The following is an 18152-nucleotide window of genomic DNA, read 5'->3' as shown; positions in this document are numbered from 1 at the left end:
ATCTGTGTGGGTCATGTCGGTGGCCTCCCACACATTGAGCAAACACAATTTGGGTGATGGGTTCAAGATGTTGTCACTCACATTGCACACTCCTGCAGGTACTGCATTCCAATATGTCTGAATGATCAGGCACTCCCGGATTGTGTGGTAAAAGGTGCCAGTCCCCCCACATCTCCTTCAACACTCTGCCTTGCTACTTCTACCCATCTTAACAAGGATGTACATGTAATGTATGTTCGGTAGAGGACCTTTAGTTGAATTAGCCTCACTCGTGATGATATGGCAACTTATTATGGGGAGGTTAGGGCGTCGAGCAAATCCTCCACCTCTAGGTCTCCAAGCTCTGCCTGCCAGCGCTCGTGCAGGCGCCTCAGTGGATCAGGAAAATCTTTGGATAATTGAGTGATATTATCTTACTCTCAATGTGTTCCGCGAGTAACCTGTCTTACCAACAACTACCCTTCCTAGACCTGGCGATCACTGCCAAAGATGAAACCCTCATTACCACTACCTATTACAAACCGACTGCAAGGAACTCATTGCTCCTCTACACAAGTTTTCACCCCCGACCACTCAGAGAAAACTTGCCATTCGGACAGTTTCTCCGCATTCGGAGAAACTGTACCAACATCAGTGATTATAAATCCCAATCGGCAGATCTAGCAACCAAATTGGAAAACCGTGGTTACCCCAAGGCCATCATTCGGAAGACAAGCAAGAGAGCAAGAAACCAAAACCGTGACGCACTCCTTGAAACCATCCAAAAGGAGGACGAGGAACAACTTATAACTTGCGTCACCACCTATAATACAGCATCCAACGAGGTAGCTAAGATCATCAAAAAACACTGGAGAATAATCAATTCCGGGCAGAGAAACTGAGATGCTCCCAGGTTTGCATACAAAAGGAACAGGAATCTAAAAGACCAACTGGTAAGCACCCGACCAAGACCACCACCCAGACCTCAAGACAATACGATCCTGAATGCTTGGGGCCTGCCGAAAGTCACAGGACACTACCCGTGCAACGACTGCAGTGTGTGCCATCTCACTACCCATACCAAAACTCTCAATCTGGAACCACATAAAACCTGGACCCAACGGAACCACACCAATTGCAATTCACGCAACGTGATATACATGCTCACATGCACGTTTGGCCTGTGGTATGTGGGAATTACAACACGAAAAGTCAGAACCAGAATTACTGAACACCGAAGCACGATACGGTGCAAGAAAAACATCAGCAGACTGACCAACCATTTCATTACTCACTGCCACACTCCCAATGACTTCAACTGGACAGTCATTGAACAGATCCCTGAAAGCCCCATCAACAACGACAAAAAACTTCTCAACAAGGAACAGCGATGGATATATCGCCTTTCCACTGCTAATGACGGCTTGAATGATGCCATTCCATGGAATGCCCTGTCCACTGTATAACCACGAAGCATCCTCATCAGCCTGTCATTACAAACCCTTGAGTAATAATCTATTAGTTCTGAGTGATGGGACATGGCACCCCATGTAAAACCTTGAATCCTTGCTCCCATAGAACTCCTAGTGTGTACTTACTACACAATTAATGACCGCTTAGTGTACCTATTCAGTAACCTAGCCTGACAGACCAACGCATGCCTGTCGTTACGCGCATGCATTACTCCACCACCACCTGCGCATGCGTTGCTACTGCCGAGCCTGGCGAGCATACTCTGAGCATGCGCATAGCCCTCTTGACTCACCTGAGTAGCATCATGACTCGGCAGTCCGAGTCTATCTACCACCTCTATCATTACACAGGTACACGCCTTCAATCAACCAACCACAGTATAAAACCCAGAAGAAACCGGCCACTACTCACCGGTTCTGCGAAGAAGGCACTACAGGTCCACAGCAAGCTCTGACCAGTAATCCTAGTATGATCGAACAACCACCCCTACCATAGGTAAGCGTTGTCATTTTTCTCCCTACAGGTCTCCTAAATCTCAGTGGACATACCCCTTTTTCTCCCATATAGGATCAACTATTTTGCCTCTTCAATAACCTTGAAGAACAAATCCTAAAAACTAGCGTAAGAAAACCACTTACGCTCTCTCACCTTTTCACCTTTTTTCACCACTACTCTGAATACCGCTGTTTTGACCACCCCACCTACGATGTTCTAGTGCGATTCTCACAATAATGGTACCACCAATACCATTACACCTTAGCCGCTTATAGCCCGCACTTACCAAGGACGTGGGAGGTCGTAACTCGCCTCTAACGTCCACCTGCCTTATTTTTAACCGCTGACGGAGGCCCAGGTATTAAAGTCTATCCTACCTTCGGGTACTGGGACCCCCGCCAAGCCGTTTTAAACTCACATTCAAAACATTCTTCACCGCACACACAGTGATATACCTGCTCCGCTGTCTCCAGGCGTCGTAGCACACCCGGGACACGTTAGGTGTCACTGAGTGGGCCCGATGATGAAGCATGCCACCAACCAGGTTGGTGGGTGAGGGCTTCATGAGCACACCTACCAGGTGCCATAACCGTCTGACAAAACAAAACTGAGTCACGTATACCTTTAAACTAGAATACAGTTTAAACACCCCCTTTCCCCTCCACCTCAACTAGCCTCTTTTTGATTAAATTATACATAATACGGGGATACGGGCTAGCTATCTGGTCCTCTCTCTCCCTCTTGATACACGACACAACATCTCTGCATGCCACAGGGGTGTACTCAATGTGACTTTGTTATACCAGCCCAATATTCTCATAACGGTGTGCCATAGAGCAGCTGTAAGGGCTGTTGGGCTAGTGAGCCGCTGCTTATTCGGCTTCGTATACAATGCCTCTCTGAATCCCCCATTACCCATCAGCCATTTATCCATGGGGCATGCTGGATTCTGCAGCACACTGTATATCCATTTATTAATGATCCACAGGTGGGCAGCCAAGTAGTAGACCTGCACATCTGGTAATGCAATCCCCCCGTCATACCCCCATACAGGCTTAAGGGCTGCAGTGCAGGGAGGTTTCCCGTCCCAGAGTAATGTTATATCTTCACCCTCTATTGCTTTAAAATATATTTCAGGCACTCTATATGGCGTATTTTGTAGGTTATATAGGTAATGGGTCGAGCCCTCTACTTGTATAATGCCGCTAGCCCCAACAGGGATATCAGTATTGCACGCCAGTGCCAGACAACGCCTTGTAGACGAATTCGGAGGGGCGCGCAGATTTTGTTCATAGAAAAGTTCTGGATCAGCCATCGCGAATATGCCTAGATAGCGAAAAACATTCTGTCGGTAGGATTGGGCGGGCTTGTGGAGCAGATATATCACCGATTTGGACCTGAGTACCTCCCAAAATTGGAACATATCTGAAGGACTCAGTTAATTGAGGATCAACGGGATGCCACCTACAGCAAAATGTTGTTGGCGTAAAGTGAGATTCTATCTTCCCACCCATTCGTCCACTTTAGCCCACGTATCAGGGGATCCCCTCATATCCAGCTTGCTAGGGGCTTAAGAATCAATGCAAATATTATTGGGGGCAAGGGACGGCCCTGTCTGGTCCCATGGTGCAAAGGAAAGGTCTTTAACGTGTGTCCATTCACCACCACCTGTGCGAGTGGTTCTGCATATAGAAGTTGGATCCACTCAATATAGGTTTTCCCCAGCCCCATATGTTCCAAGACCGCAAACATATAAGGCCATTCTACGGTATTAAAGGCCATGCAGGCATCTAAAGACAGTATGGCGGCATCTTCTTGGATCGTATCCTTCCTAGCAAGCACCCCATTCAGTGACCATAGATTCAGTGCGGTATATCGGCCTGGCATGAAGCCGGACTGATCCGGATGTACAAGCCCCGCCACAACTGGGAGAAGGTGCGCCCCTAATATTTGGGCAGAATTTTAACTTCTACATTTAGTAAGAATACGGGGCGGTATGAGGCGACATCCTCAACCGGCCTTCCTTTCTTATATATCATTGCTATGGAGGCCACGCATTGGTCTCTAAGCAATATTCCCACTTGTTTACGTTCAAGATGCATATTGAGCAGGTGAGGTGCCACTTTAGTGGCCATCATTTCGATGAGTTTTATTGGGAGGCCGTTTGGCCCCATGGCCTTCCGAGCTTGTATGCTGAGTATGGCCGCCTTTATTTCCTCAGTCATGAGGTCTGCGTCAAGTGCTAGTCGGTCTTCCGAGGTTAGTGTTGGGAGCCGTATGTCGGCCAGCAGTTCCCTCGACATCTACTGTGGCTGATGCCACTGGGAATATAGGTGCGTAAAATGGTCTTCAAAGCCCTCAGCTATGTCCCGCGGATCCCTCTCCCATACCTCATTTCTTCTACATATCGCTGTAACCCAACGGTCAGCCCTATCCCGCCTGTCCAACCATGCGAGTAATTTACTCGTGCGATCTTCCAGTTTGTATATATTCTATGAAGTTTCACCAGGTGTTTTTCTCTGGATGCCTCTGTTGTTAATTCTCTGTGTTCCTGTCGCTTGAGCTCCAATAGATGATCAACTGCCCTGTCCTGGGTATGCATGGCTGCTTGCTCTCTTATTAGAATGTCACACTCTAATTCTTCTATTTGTTTGCACTTTTCCTTCTTGTATCCCACAGTAAGGGACAGAGCCTGACCATTTTCACTGCTTTGTAGGCCTCCCAGATAACTCGAGTCAACTGGACCATGACCACATTTTCGGAGAAATAGTGATCTGTGGCTACCAAAATGTTTGTTTTGATATGTGGAATTTTAAGGCACCAGGGATTGATCGAGATTGTTCTACGAGTGGGGGAGGTACCAACCACATATTGGGCCAGTATGGGGGTGTGATCCAAAATGACCCTAGCTTAGTGCCTAATCTCCTTAAAAAAATGCATCTTGTCAGCCAGTGTCAGGATTTTGTCGATTCGAGATCTGCTGTTGTGAACTGCTGAATAGAAAATGTATTGTCGTGTTTGCGGGTGTGCCTCACGCCTTACTTCCGCTAAGCCCAGAGGTGTCAGAAATTCAGCCATGGGTATCTATCTAGCTGATTGTTCAGTGTCATGTTGAGGTCCCCGCAAATCACTAACTGACCCTCTGGCAGGTCTAACATCATCGCTGGCAAGGCCACGTTATGCAGAGCTGGAGTTATGTATGACCACTTGATATTTATGCATCTGCCCTCCCAGGTGCCAGACTGGGCTGCAAAGCAGCCATATTCCTCAGTACATGAGCATGTCACAATGAATGGAAAGCTTTTAAGCATCAGTACCCCCACCCCTCTGGACTCAGTGGTAAAACCAGAGTGTACTACTAATTTGTATCCCCATCTGTCAAGTGCCTTGCATGTGTTTCCAACTAAATGGGTATTCTGCAACAGGACGAGGTCTATTGCCTGCCTCTTAATGTATTGAAGTACCACATTCCAAGAGAGCAGATTGAAGGCTGTTTCGGCTCTTTCCATGACAGGAGTGTCAACCAACGCTGATGCTGTTTGGATCAGAGACTTTGGGGCGATATTGTCAGAGACAGTCCCACCTGGTGGTTCTGACATGACTGTGTTTGTAGTGGTTGCTGTGTTTGTTATGTTATAACAGATTTATACCATGCACAAATGCTCACGAGTGTCCTGGCGCGCAAAATAACTGTGACCCAGTGGAATGAGAGCTTTAGCATGACTGCTTGAAAAGGAAAGTTTTCAGTTGCTTTTTAAAAAGTCTAAGGTCCTGAATGTGGCGAAGTTCCAAGGGTAAGGAATTCCATGTAATAGCTGCTTTGACGGACAGAGACTGGCCTCCCAGCCGCGTTTTGCTGAAACGTGGGATCACCATCCGTTGAAGGGTGGCTGAACGCAGCGGTCTATTGGGGTCATAGAAAGCAAAACGCTTCCGAATGTACAGTGGTCCGAGATCGTGCAGAGCTCTGTGTGCCAAAGTAAGGACCTTAAATTGCACTCTCTGGGCCACGGGCAGCCAATGCCGCTCAAGTAAGTGCTGTTTTACGCTAGATCTGCCTGAGATGTTAAACAGCAGTCTAGCCACGGCATTCTGTATGGTCTGAAGTTTATTTTGCAGGTATCCAGGAATTCCCACATAAAGAGCATTGACCCTGGCTAACCAGCTACCTTTATTCTGCTGCTTCGTGGACTACAGCGCTGCCTTAGACAGAGTCAATCGAGGGACGCTGTGGAACAAATTACATTCCTGGGGAATACCACCTCCTCTTCTCTCAGCCTTGATATCCTTGCACCACAAAACCTGGGTTAGGATTAAAACTAGCGCACAAACATTATCCAAAAAAATTGCTTCTGAAAACGGCCTAAAACAAGGCTGTGTACTTGCCCCGCTACTATTCAACCTCTACACCGCTGATTTACCAAAGGAACTGGCAGGTGCAGCCCAGGCTGTCCCACAACTGGGTGGGCTGGGTCTACAGACAATTCAATATGCCGACGACATCATCATCATGGATCACACAAAAATCGGATTGCAAAGATCGTTCACTGCTCTCAACAAATATAACACAAAGAACCATCTTGTGATGAACGAATCCAAAACCAAAATGTTGATCTTTGGGAGCTACAAAAATAAAAATCTTATTTGGAGAGCAGGTGGATCACAAATAGCGGCCTGCACCAGCTACAACTACTTAGGAGTTTGGTTCAACGCTAGGGCAAACCCAGTAGCACACCTTAGACACTTAAGGCCTAAGGGTATGGGGATCATTCACAGCCTGAGGCGCTTGAATCGTCATTTGCACAGCCCTTCAGCTGAACCAATCCTAAGGGTGCTACGGGCCAAACTACTACCTGCAGTGACTTACGGGGATTGGTGACGTTACAACGCAGGCTATTACAACGCCTGCTGTTACAACGCGGTTTTTACATCGCATACCATTACAACGCATAGTGCTTTTAAGCGCTGGATAGTGAATTATTTAATTTACTATTCCAACTCCAGTCCCCGTGGATAGTAGGGAAGGTGTTGGATAGTAAATTAAATATATTCCCTATCCTAGAGCGCCCCCCAGCGCAATGCGTTGTAATGGTTTGCATTGTAATGGTTGCGTTGTAATGGTAGTGCGTTGTAATGAATGCGTTGTAAGTGATGTTTCCCGACTTACGGCCACTTGGCCTTTCCCGGGAAAATGGACGTATTTCTGGTAAACTTACAAATAAAAGCTTATAAGAAAATCTTCTCCGTTCCGCAGCACGGGAGGAGGACGAGGATGATACTCCAGCTGGGCCTCACATGTGCAAACCTCTACTGCCCGGGAGACCTAATAAAATTCTACATACACACCTTACGAGCACCAGGACAATCTCTGAAAGAGCAACTACAAGCGGCGTTTAAGGACGAACACTCCCTTTGGCATAAACCGTTGCACCTCGCCATCTCCACACTAAAGATTGAACTAATCTCTCTCACTAACCCATCTATCCCCCTGTCAATGTGGAAAAAAACAATAACTAAACAAATCTCAGTTTCATTTCAGACAGACGTTGCCGGGCTATCTAAAAACGAACTTTTCACTGCTTTGAATGAATCATATTTCAAGGGGAAACCCCAACTATACTTTAACTACTCCCTCAACCCCCAGACTCACAACAAAATATTATACATGAGGCTGCTAGCCCTACCAATCTTTGACTTTAACCCACAGTGGGCTTGGTGGAATGAGCAGCCCATTTGCAGGTTTTGTAATTATATACATGAGTCCTGGCTCCACCTGCTTTGCTGCTGTCCATTTTTTGCTACCGATCGACGTCGCCTACTGATCCCTGTCTTTCGGGAACAATCATTGAGACACTGTAGGGAAGCATCGACTTTGTGCTTTAGCAACAATTCAGCCCAGGCCCTAGCAAGAGCTGGGAAGTTTGTTAATATTATTTTAACCGCACTGCATAATGCTTAGCAACAAGAATCTGATCATGATTTTATACATTTAAAAAAAAATGTTATTCTATCATGCATTGTTATGTTTGTACATTACGGTTTTTATTAACTGTATAATAAAGAGAGAAGAGCATTGACATAATCGATGCGAGAGAGAATAAGAGCCCGCACGACCATTTCCTTGGCCGACCTTTGTAGCAAAGGGAAGAACATTCTAAGTGACTTAAGGGTGCCAAAACAGACACCAGTGAGTTTCCTAATTTGCACCTCAAACCACGGATCCTCTTCGAACCAGACCCCCAAGTTTTTTGCTCTGGAGCGCCCTCAGAGTTAGGAGGGAGAGAGCTGAACGCCATAAAGACTCTCTAAATGCGGGCGGGAACTGACCATATAGAAGGACCTCGGACTTGTCCTCGTTGCATTTCAGTCGGGTGTGAGCCAACCACCTACACACAGCAGAGAGACAATTCCAGGCAATTTCTGTGTACAGGTTGGAGTCCTTCCAAGTAAATAGGAGCCGGGTGTGATTTGCGTATGCAATTATTTTTGCAATCATTTCCTCAGCCAGAGAAATCAGATATTAAAGAGCAAAGGGCTCAAAGTGGAGCCCTGGGGTACTCCAGTGAGCATTTTCTTGGCAGTCGATGAAAAAGGAGGCATCCAAACCTGCTGGGAGCGATCTTCTAAGAAAGATTTGATCCAGTCCCAGGCAAAGCCAGCAATGCCCATATTTTATAGGCGAGCAAGGAGTAGTTGGTGAGGCACTGTGTCGAAGGCGGCAGAGAGGTCAAGTAAAATCAAGGCCGCTCTGCCGCCCGCGTCCAGGCACTCCCTGATGGCCTCAGCCATCTCCACTAGCACAGTCTCTGTACAATAAGTTGCCCTAAAACCTAACTGTGCCGGATGGAGAAGGCCAGAAGTCTCCACATAGGCTTCCAGTTGTCGAAAAACCACCTTCTCGCAGACCTATGTCAGTGCCGGTAGAATGGATATAGGGCGATAACTGACAAGTTTGGACGGGTCTAGAGAAGGTTTTTTGAGATGAGGTCAAAGCTTAGCCTGTTTCCAGCTCAAAGGTACATCAGCAGTCTGTAAGGATAAGTTGATAATCTTATTGACCCCTGGATATACCAACTCTGCGACTCCAGCCAACACTCTAGCAGGACACGGGTCAGTCGGAGACCCTGATTTCAAGGATTTGAGAATGGCCAGGACATCTGGTCCGGCTATGGGCACAAAGTTGATAAAAGGAGGAACTGATGGAGTAGATGCTGAAAGGGGTAGGAAGGAAGAAACCCTGGGTGCCAGAACACCCGGCCCGAAACTGTCTTGAATGTTCTGTACTTTCTCAACAAAGAAAAGAGACAGCTCCTCACACCATTGAGATGAAAAGGAAGGACCGTTTGTTCTGCAACAGGTGCCAAAAAGCTTCTCACAATGGAGAAAATCTCCTTGCTATTGTTATCTTTCGCTATCCGTCCTGCAAAGAAACCGTTTTTTGCCTCTCTAATAGCTGCATAGTATTCTCTGTGAGCTTTGCGGAGAGCGTTTTTGGCCAATGGACAATAATCCCAACGCCAGCATTGTTCCAATGTTTTGCATCCCAATTTAAGGACTCTAAGAGTGCCTGAATACCATGGTTTAGATGGAATTGGTCTCTGTCCCCTGGAGGAGGAAGGTTTTAACACTTTGCCAACTCCTTGGCTAATCCAGGAGGAAAAGCTATCAACCGCTCCCTCAAGATTAAAAGTGGACGCCGGACAGGTCACTAAGAGAGCCCTAGAGAGAGCCGGAATGTCAATGTTCCGAGCTGGATTGTTATAAGCCGGAACTAAGGAGGAAGGAGGTGTCCCTACAGACTTATGAACTGTATTGTCGTTGATCCCAATGGGAAAGATCACATGCATATAAAAACGTGAACTGCAAACTGGTATCTGCATTGAGCATATAACAAAAACGAAGAAAAATCTCAGTAACTTGCAAACACCCTGCCTCCCTGCAAGACGGACTTCAAACTACCCGCTACCCCAACATTGCAAAGTGCCCGTCGCCCTTCCTTCCCTGGTTCGGGGGAGACGTGGACCCTTTGTTCCGCTCTCCCAGCCCCATTGTCAATGATAACCATATCGCCTGGTGTCTGTGTGGAGGGTTTCATTGTGTGTATACTCAGGCATTTTCGCTGGAGCGCCTATTGCCCAGTCTCACCTCCCCAGGCATAGTCCTGCAACTTCGGTTGAGCCCGGTCTCGATCCACCAGGCCATCCAGTCAATCTGTGTGACTGTAGAAAGTATGGAACTGCACAACGAAGGGCCATCCAAGTGCTACAATTCAGGGTGGGGAAGACTATCTACCCAGCCATTGGTCTTTGTCGGTGAGATCCTCTGCTTCCTGACTAGACGCTGTACGTTTCTGGTCTCTCCCCATTTGTCTCCTGCGCCTGTCTGAATTGTTCGGGCCTCCTACTCGTCGCCATCCATCCAGCTACTCCCAGGATGCCCTCGGCCTCCACCCTGAGTTTTGCTGGAAACAACATTGCATATTTCAGTGCTTTGTCTCTGAGGGCTTTTTTGACTTCTAGAAAGCTCAGTCACTGCCTCAGCACTTTCATAGTAAAATCTGGGAAAAATTTGACAGTGTTATTTTTGAATTGGAGAGAAGGGGCACAGCGTGCAGTTTGTAAAATCATATCTTGATCTCGAAAGTTAAAGACACGTGCTAGTATTGGCCTTGGCGGCTGCCCCGGTCTAGGTCTTTCCCCCTTTACTCGATGTGCCCTTTCAATGGAAAAATACTGGGAGAGATTCTTAGGGTGTAAATACTGTGTGATTAGCTTCTCCACAAATAAATCAGACACCCCCAAAATTCTGAAATTGTTCCTTCTGGCCCTGTCTTCATAGTCATCCAGTTGGTCTGCCAGGGCCTTGCTGGTGGTTTTGCAGCACACAAACCTCTTGTTCGAGGGCCTTAGTGTTGGCGGCCGGGCCCTTAGTTAAGTCCTCCACCTCTGTTACTCGGCCATCTATTTTCCTAAGATAAGCACGGATGAGGGAGACTTCCATGGGCACTGTGTCTATACGGGACTCATGTGATGTACGCACAGCGTTTACTGCTTTTACTGCTTTTAGTATGTTTTGTAGTGTGGGTGTGCTCTGTTCCTCCTGCGACCTCTGCGCTTCATGCACCGCATAAGATTGAGCATTTGCTCCCTCTTGATTCTTGTGCCAGGAAAACTTGTCAAGCATGGGTTGGTGTGAGCCACGGCCTCCTTTGCTCCCCGACAGGGCCAAAAGTGTAGTGGTGGTGCAGGACTACGCCGCTATCTGAGGGGAGCGGCCCAGGGGCATCACCGCCGCCTGCCCAGGACAGCATCCCATTGGCCCGTCGGTTTACCACTCCCACCTCTTTCCCACACCCCGAGTCTTCACCTCTGCAGCAGTCCCTTCAGGTCCAACCCAGGGTCGCCACGAGTAGCCAGTGATGAGTATCTTTATGGCTAACGTTAGGGCATGGTGACCATCACTCACCGTTAGTTAGGGAAACTCTCTTGTCGGCCACCTTCAGCTATGCACTGCGCGGCCACATGGAGTCAGTACCAGGTCACGCCATAAGTCAGAGCCGCCACCAGTGCCTCCCGTATTGTCATCTCCAGGAGGCGTCAGTGGTTCCTTTTGCCATCCTGCGTGACACCTCTCATTATTTCCTGGGCTGACACAGCAGCGCCACCGGGCAGATTCCGGCCTCGAGATCCTAGCAGCAACCGCAGGTCAGTGGGGATCAGGCATTTTCTCGGCAGCCGCAATCCAATCCCTGCTGTTGTCGCCCCTGCATCTGGCCGCTCTCACCAGCAGCACGGTCACGCGAGTCCGCGGCTCATCAGACCGGACAAGCCATGAGTCTCTGCGAGATCTGAACAGCTATTCAGTTCGCGCTTCCTCAGCGATTGCGGCCATCGACGTCCGCCTTCCCTATTGCGGCCCAGCATTGCCACCCCGCATGGATTTTATGATGGATTTTCGGGGGCACTAGGAGTTTGGAGCCGGAGTCGCGTTAGTGTGCGGCCATCTTTTCCGGACAGTTGACCACGTTCCCTGTTATATCAGTTTTGATGCACCTGAAACCTAGTTTTATGTACTTGTATTTTAACAAACGTAAATCTATATAATGAATTCTGTCTTTTGAACTTGTGGACGGTATTGTTATCGTGTGTGCATTATGTAGCATGATTTTTTATTGCGTCTATCTTTTATGATATGTAGTATTTCATGAGCGTATGAATAATGCTCACGTAGCTGTCCAGAACAGTAAATCAGCATGCCAACACAATGGTTGCAGCTTTAGCCCCAGTGGATTTCTAGACAATGAATAGCAGACCCTGATGCATAATATGGTTCTTTTCTTCGTGGCATCGCCTTTTTTGCTCCAGTGAACCCCACAAAGAGCTGATTGTCCATCCAGTGTTCTCTGGTGCAATCAATGAAAAAGCTCAGTGCTCTTTTGTGGTCTCAGTGATGAAGCCTCTGCTCCACCTTAGTGGGATGAAACAGAGCATAAAACACTGTCAGTGTGATGGTTTTCCCGACATGCAATGGTGTCACAATTTTCGTCAAGAAAGATGCTAGCATACGGATAACCAATTTGTCTGCTTGGAAGGTGGATTATGGTGGATTGACACAGAGAACCTGAAGCTCACTCACTCACGATTCTGGTGTTATGGTGATGTGGAACACTGTCTTAAGAGGAAGAAGCCATAACGGACAGTTGTGAAGTGGCTCAAATGAAGAGCACATCAAATATGTGAAGACCAAGCTAAGGGCCCACTGTGGCATGACAAAGGGACAGGGAGGAGTGTTGCAGGCCTTCCAAAACATAGTGATTTAAATAATAAGTGCTGGCCTGACAATCCTGAAACGGTCAAAAATTAACAACTGAAAAGCATATGCCTTCTGCAAAAAAGCTGTTGTAGAAATACAAAGGCAGGCCAATGATATCCAAAGTTATTTTTATGTAATAACAGTAACAAAAACAAGCATTGGCATAGCCAATATATCTCGCTTTTGGGACCTTATAACTATTCAGTTATGCAGCACAATAACCTTGGTGCAACAACATGAACTGTTGCATGGCTACACACTCATAAGGCCCCAAAGGCAAGACCTATTGGCTATGCCAGTGCTTGTTCCTCTTTCTGTGAATTGGACTCTGTTTATTAATAAGATCTAGAGTCTAAGAATCTGCTCACTGGTCAAAGCCCATTTGCCGTTCGGGCTCTGCATCTGGGGATGTTGACAGCCTTGGAAGTAGCTGACATCAGTGCATGGGAGCAGCACCTCTATTGACTTCACACATCATTTCAGGAGGGGAACGGCACCACCTACTGGTGTGCAGAGCTACTGCTCAAAAGTTTCTGGATCTAGTCTGACTCCTGGGGAATATTTAAAAGATGAGGAACCTGCAGTTAGATAGAGTCTCTATCAGAAAGGGCATTTCGGAAGGTAAGTAACTTGTTTATCAGGTTTTTGTACCTTTCAGAAGGGTGATTTTGACAAGTCTGTGCTGCAGTGTTCAAGCTGCTACTGTCAGGTTACAATGTCACACTAGCGGATGGCACAATAAGAACTGCAGTCCACAGGTGGCATTAAACTTTCGATGCCAGGGGTGTCGTTTATGCACCATATTACTACAGCATTAAAAGAGAGCTAAATAAGTCAGTCAGAGATTCCTCAATTTCTATATGTTTCAGGGGTCGGAGAACATACACTGGGCACTGGACAGCAGTGTACCTATGTGCAGAGTCTAAAATACAACTACTAAATTCAGCAAAGAAAAAAGGGAGGGGGCACTACACAAAAATGGGCATTTTCTCACTCTTGGTTATTCTGATCTTATGCTCCCTGCATGTTCCAACAAGCGCAGGATATTTCAGAGTTGATATGTTTACATGGTAAACACTGATAACATAGCATGGTGTTAACAGACTTAAACACTGACCCGTAATACTGTGCATGTGGACATGCATGCTCATGCATGGTCAAATGTTTGAAACATTGACATACTTTGATGAGCCCAGTAGACTTTCACCTAATAGCAAAAACACCACTGTGCCATAAAATGTGGTGCCGATCTGTTTAGCAATTATGGAGTTACGTGCAAAGTAAACGTCAGTAAGGGAAGTGTCATTTTTGATCACACGTGAAAAAACATTTGTGAACCCTCTGCCGCCCCCTTTTAAGTTCAGAACATTTGACTGCTTTGCACCAAATTCGACATGCCTTTATATATCATTCTATACATTGGCTTCTCCAGTTTTGGCACAGATTTTCAAAAGTGTGCCAAAGTTATTAAGGGTAGAAGAATCAAGGGTGTGGGGTCAGCCTTAACTACAGAGTTGCTACTGCCATTTGGGGCCAGTATATCTTCTAGCATTAACCAAGCCTCAGCGTCTTATTCCTTCACTGTTCGCGAGATAGGACCATTGCTCTCAAGATAGTGGCTACTGGTCCATGGCGCTACCAATATATTCTGTCAGTTACTTTATATTATTTGTGGTGTGCGATACTGATATTTATAGCCCTATCTACTCCTTCCTGTGGGTTTGGGTTTACACTAGAGTCATGCTCTAAAGTTAATGTTGTGTCACAGCGCTCTGTGTAGTGTAGATTTATGTTACACTTGTCACATGGTCATAATGAATTGTTCATCCTTACTTCTGGACCACCCATCCTGACCTGTTGGCCATTGTCTCACAAAAGATATATACAGCATGGTGCTGCTTGACCAATCAGTTTAATTACCACTGTGAATATTATATTTGGATATTAGGCTGTCAAAACCCACAATGAGATGCTTTAAAATATGTTGCAGTATAAATATCATTTTCTGTTAAAGGTAAGATCAGAACAACACACGTTAAAGTTGAACTGTTACTGTATCGACTCTGTACATACTATTTTTCATTTGTTAAATCTTATTTTTATTTTATGCTCAAAATGCATAACTTGTCTCTTTAAAAAATATGTACTATTAACATTTTATGCCATCATGCTATTTTCTGTTTGTGTTTTGGCAGATTCGAGGTTTTCTAGCAAGGTTTGATAATGTCCTCCCAGTGAGTCTGGCATTTGACAAGTGCACTGCCTGTTCTTCTAAAGTGAGTTTTTTTTCAGTTGACGTTATTTATTTATTAATTAAAATTGATAATGTTTCTGACCCCAGAAAGGTTAAAAGTGCAAACTAATTTTAAAAATGAAAATACTGAGGCTTATGTTAGATGAATGAGATTGCACGGTCAGCTGGCCTACTTTCATGTGGGATGTTTAGTTGGCCATTGTCTTTGAGGTTTTGGGCTTTGAATATATTATTCCCAAGAGGTGGATATAGTGATTTGGCCTAAACCCATCGTATGTAAATTTTGTTACTTCAAAATAAGTGTCATCAATTTGAAATAGTCCAAACGAGAGAGGTTGAAATTACCTACTTTATATACTTGCCACAGACAGCAATTACCAAGATCAGATACTCACTATCACCATATTTGTGTAAGTTCATTCTAAGATATACAATTACATAACTTTTTAATGAAACTTGATTTTCTATCCCTTTTCCGAAATTAAGAATAACAAAACCATTGGTTAATTATGAAGGTCATCAAATTAAGCTTTAGAGAGGAATGAATTAAAAACTCAAGAGTAAATTAGAAAGAACAAATAGTAAAAAAGCAAAAAATGAGGCATATCTGTAAGAGACTATTGGTTATAGATTCCTTACCTTAAAATTACCCCCCAGGCGTCAGACTGGATCTGGAGAACTTTTCCTCAGCGGTAACCCTGCACGCCGGTCAACTAAGCTTTCATTTTCTGTTTCGTGATCGCCGTGGTGACGTCGCAGTATCTACTTAGATGTTGCCCCTGCACGCTGACGTCAGTTCTTTTTTTCCGCGCCAGCCAGCGCAGATCCGGAGAGAGCGGTACCCGTAGTCATTTTTTGACTAGCTCTTTTTCGACTTTTGTCGCCGTGTTTTTTGAGTCGTTTAATTCCTGGCGCACATAGGGATGTCCCGTCCTTGGACCGGCTTCAAGCTTCGTCACTCCTGTCACAAGTTGGTGTCGGTCATGGACCAGCGCCTCGTGTGCCTCTGGTGCCTGGAGCATGACTTGAGATTGTGCTCCGACAGTCTTTGCGGGACCGGTCCCGAATGTTTCTGGAGGCCCGGCAGTCAGCTCCGCGCCGCTTGAGGTCCCTGTCGAGATGGAGTTCCCGGGACCGGTTGCAGAGTCATCACCATCAGTCCTCCTCGAAGTCTTCGTCATCGGGTAAGTCGAAGCACAAGAGGAAGGGGAAGAAGCACCGTCGCTCTTCACCTTCTCCCCGTCCGTCTGCCGATGTGAGGTGGGACACTGAAGGTCGTCGTCCTTCAGCTTCGCCCGCAGAGCCTGCTGGGACGGTTCCGAGCCTCCCTCCCTTCCTGGAAGCCGGAGCGTCGCCTGCCCAGCTTTGTGCATTTTACGAAGCCTTCCACTCCATCTTTGGGCAGTCCGACTCAAGGGGTGCGCCTTTGGCCTTCACAGTCACGGCTGGGGCTCTAGGCCTTCGATGCTGGCGGCTCCTGCCTCTGCACCGCAGGGCCTCCAGGGATCCAGGCCTGGATCCAGATTGGTGATGGTCGACCTCACAACACCTCCCCCGGTACAGATTCCTCTGACGAAGCCTCCACCACATCCGATGCTGGTTTTGTCCCTAGCTGGCATCTACCCCGGCCGCCCCCTCGACTTGGACACGGAGGCAGACCGCGTCGACTGACACTGGTACTGGCGCCGGCCGGTACTTTTGTGCCACTGTTCTACCCTGGCGTTCCTTTTCAACCTGAATGGCAGACAGGGAAGGGTGAGGAGGACTGGGAGAGGTCTGTTGACCCTCTGGCAGACCAGCTAGAAAAATCAGACTGGAGAGAGGAGTTGGGTGAGGCCAGTGGACTGGATACCTCCCCAGACCTTGGTTTGCCTTCTCTCCCCAGCGTGGCCATGGAGGAGGGAGCGTTCATGAAAGTGATGGCGGTGGTCGAAGCTCATCTACACAGATCAGGGGTTCCAGTCTTCCCCTATCTCGACAACTGGTTGCTGAAGGTGTGCTCTCCCCAGGCTGTTGTTTCCCACCTCCAGACTGCGGCGGACCTCCTGCATTTGCTGGGGTTCGCAGTCAACGTGCCGAAGTCGCACTTGATCCCCTCTCAGAAGCTCCTTTTCATTGGAGTGGTTCTGGACATGGCGCAGTTCGGGCCTAACCTCCCGAGCAGCGAGACCGGGATATTCGGGATATGATACCAATGTTCTAGCCTCTATCTTGGATTTTGGTGAGAATGACCCTGAGGCTGCTGGGCCTCATGGCCTCCTACATCCTGCTGGTGGATCATGCCAGGTGGCATATGTGGGTTCTGTAGTGGGACCTGAAGTTCCAGTGTGCACAGCATTAGGGCATTGTTTCCAATGTCGTTCAAATCTCGGAGGGGACTACACATCAGTTGCAGTGGTGGCTCACGAACCAGGATTGGGTCACTGGCATCTCCCTCTCCCTTCCCCAAAAAGAGTTCACAGTGGTGACAGATACGTCACTTCTGAGATGGGGTGGCCACATGGGAGAGGCGGAAATCAGAGGTCTCTGGTCTCCAGCGGAGTCTGGGCTTCACATCAACCTTCTGGAGCTCCAGGCGATTTGTCTTGCACCGAAGTAATTCCTTCCTTCTTTCACAGGAAGAGTAGTGCAGGTGTTCAGGGACAACACCTCCACAATGTGGTACTGCAACAAACAGGGCGGGTGGGGTCATAGACCCTATGCCAAGAGGCCGTTTGTTGCTGGAAGTGGCTAGAACATCAGGGCATATCCCTGGTGGTTCAACAGCTGGCAGGTTCCCTGAACGCTAGGGCGATCAAACTCAGCTGCCGGTGCATGATGGATTACAAATGGCGTCTTCACTCGGAGGTGGTGCAAGGTATCTTTCAGCAGTGGGGACAGCCTTGGTTAGATCTGTTCGCCACCGAAGAGAACGCGCAATGCCAGCAGTTCTGTGCATTGAAGTTTCCAAGGTGGCACTCACTCTGTGACGCTTTCTGTCGCAAGTGGAGTTGCAGTCTTCTATAAGCCTTACCGCCTATACCACTTCTACCCAAAGTGCTGAAGAAGATCAGACGCAACTGGGCCCAAGTCATTCTTGTGGCTCCAGACTGGGCACAAAGAGCATGGCATCCCGAGCTCTTGAACATGGCCACCGATC

General features: G+C 47.3%; 1 protein-coding gene across 2 annotated transcripts in view; it reads left to right on the top strand.

Moving 5' to 3' along the window:
- The window catches only part of ATG7 (autophagy related 7), a 1270091-nt gene that overhangs the window by 587197 nt on the left and 664742 nt on the right, over positions 1 to 18152 (top strand). For both annotated transcript variants that reach the window (XM_086938958.1, XM_086938957.1), the window contains exon 19: positions 14955 to 15035. In XM_086938958.1, the coding sequence (XP_086795084.1) occupies positions 14955 to 15035 (81 nt within the window). The remainder of the gene's footprint in view (positions 1 to 14954; positions 15036 to 18152) is intronic.

Source organism: Lissotriton vulgaris, chromosome 9 (genome assembly GCF_964263255.1).
Source record: "Lissotriton vulgaris chromosome 9, aLisVul1.2, whole genome shotgun sequence".
Classification (NCBI taxonomy): Eukaryota; Metazoa; Chordata; class Amphibia; order Caudata; family Salamandridae; genus Lissotriton; species Lissotriton vulgaris.
Note: the sequence above shows the minus strand (reverse complement) of the source record. Positions and strands in the feature narration are given on the sequence as shown.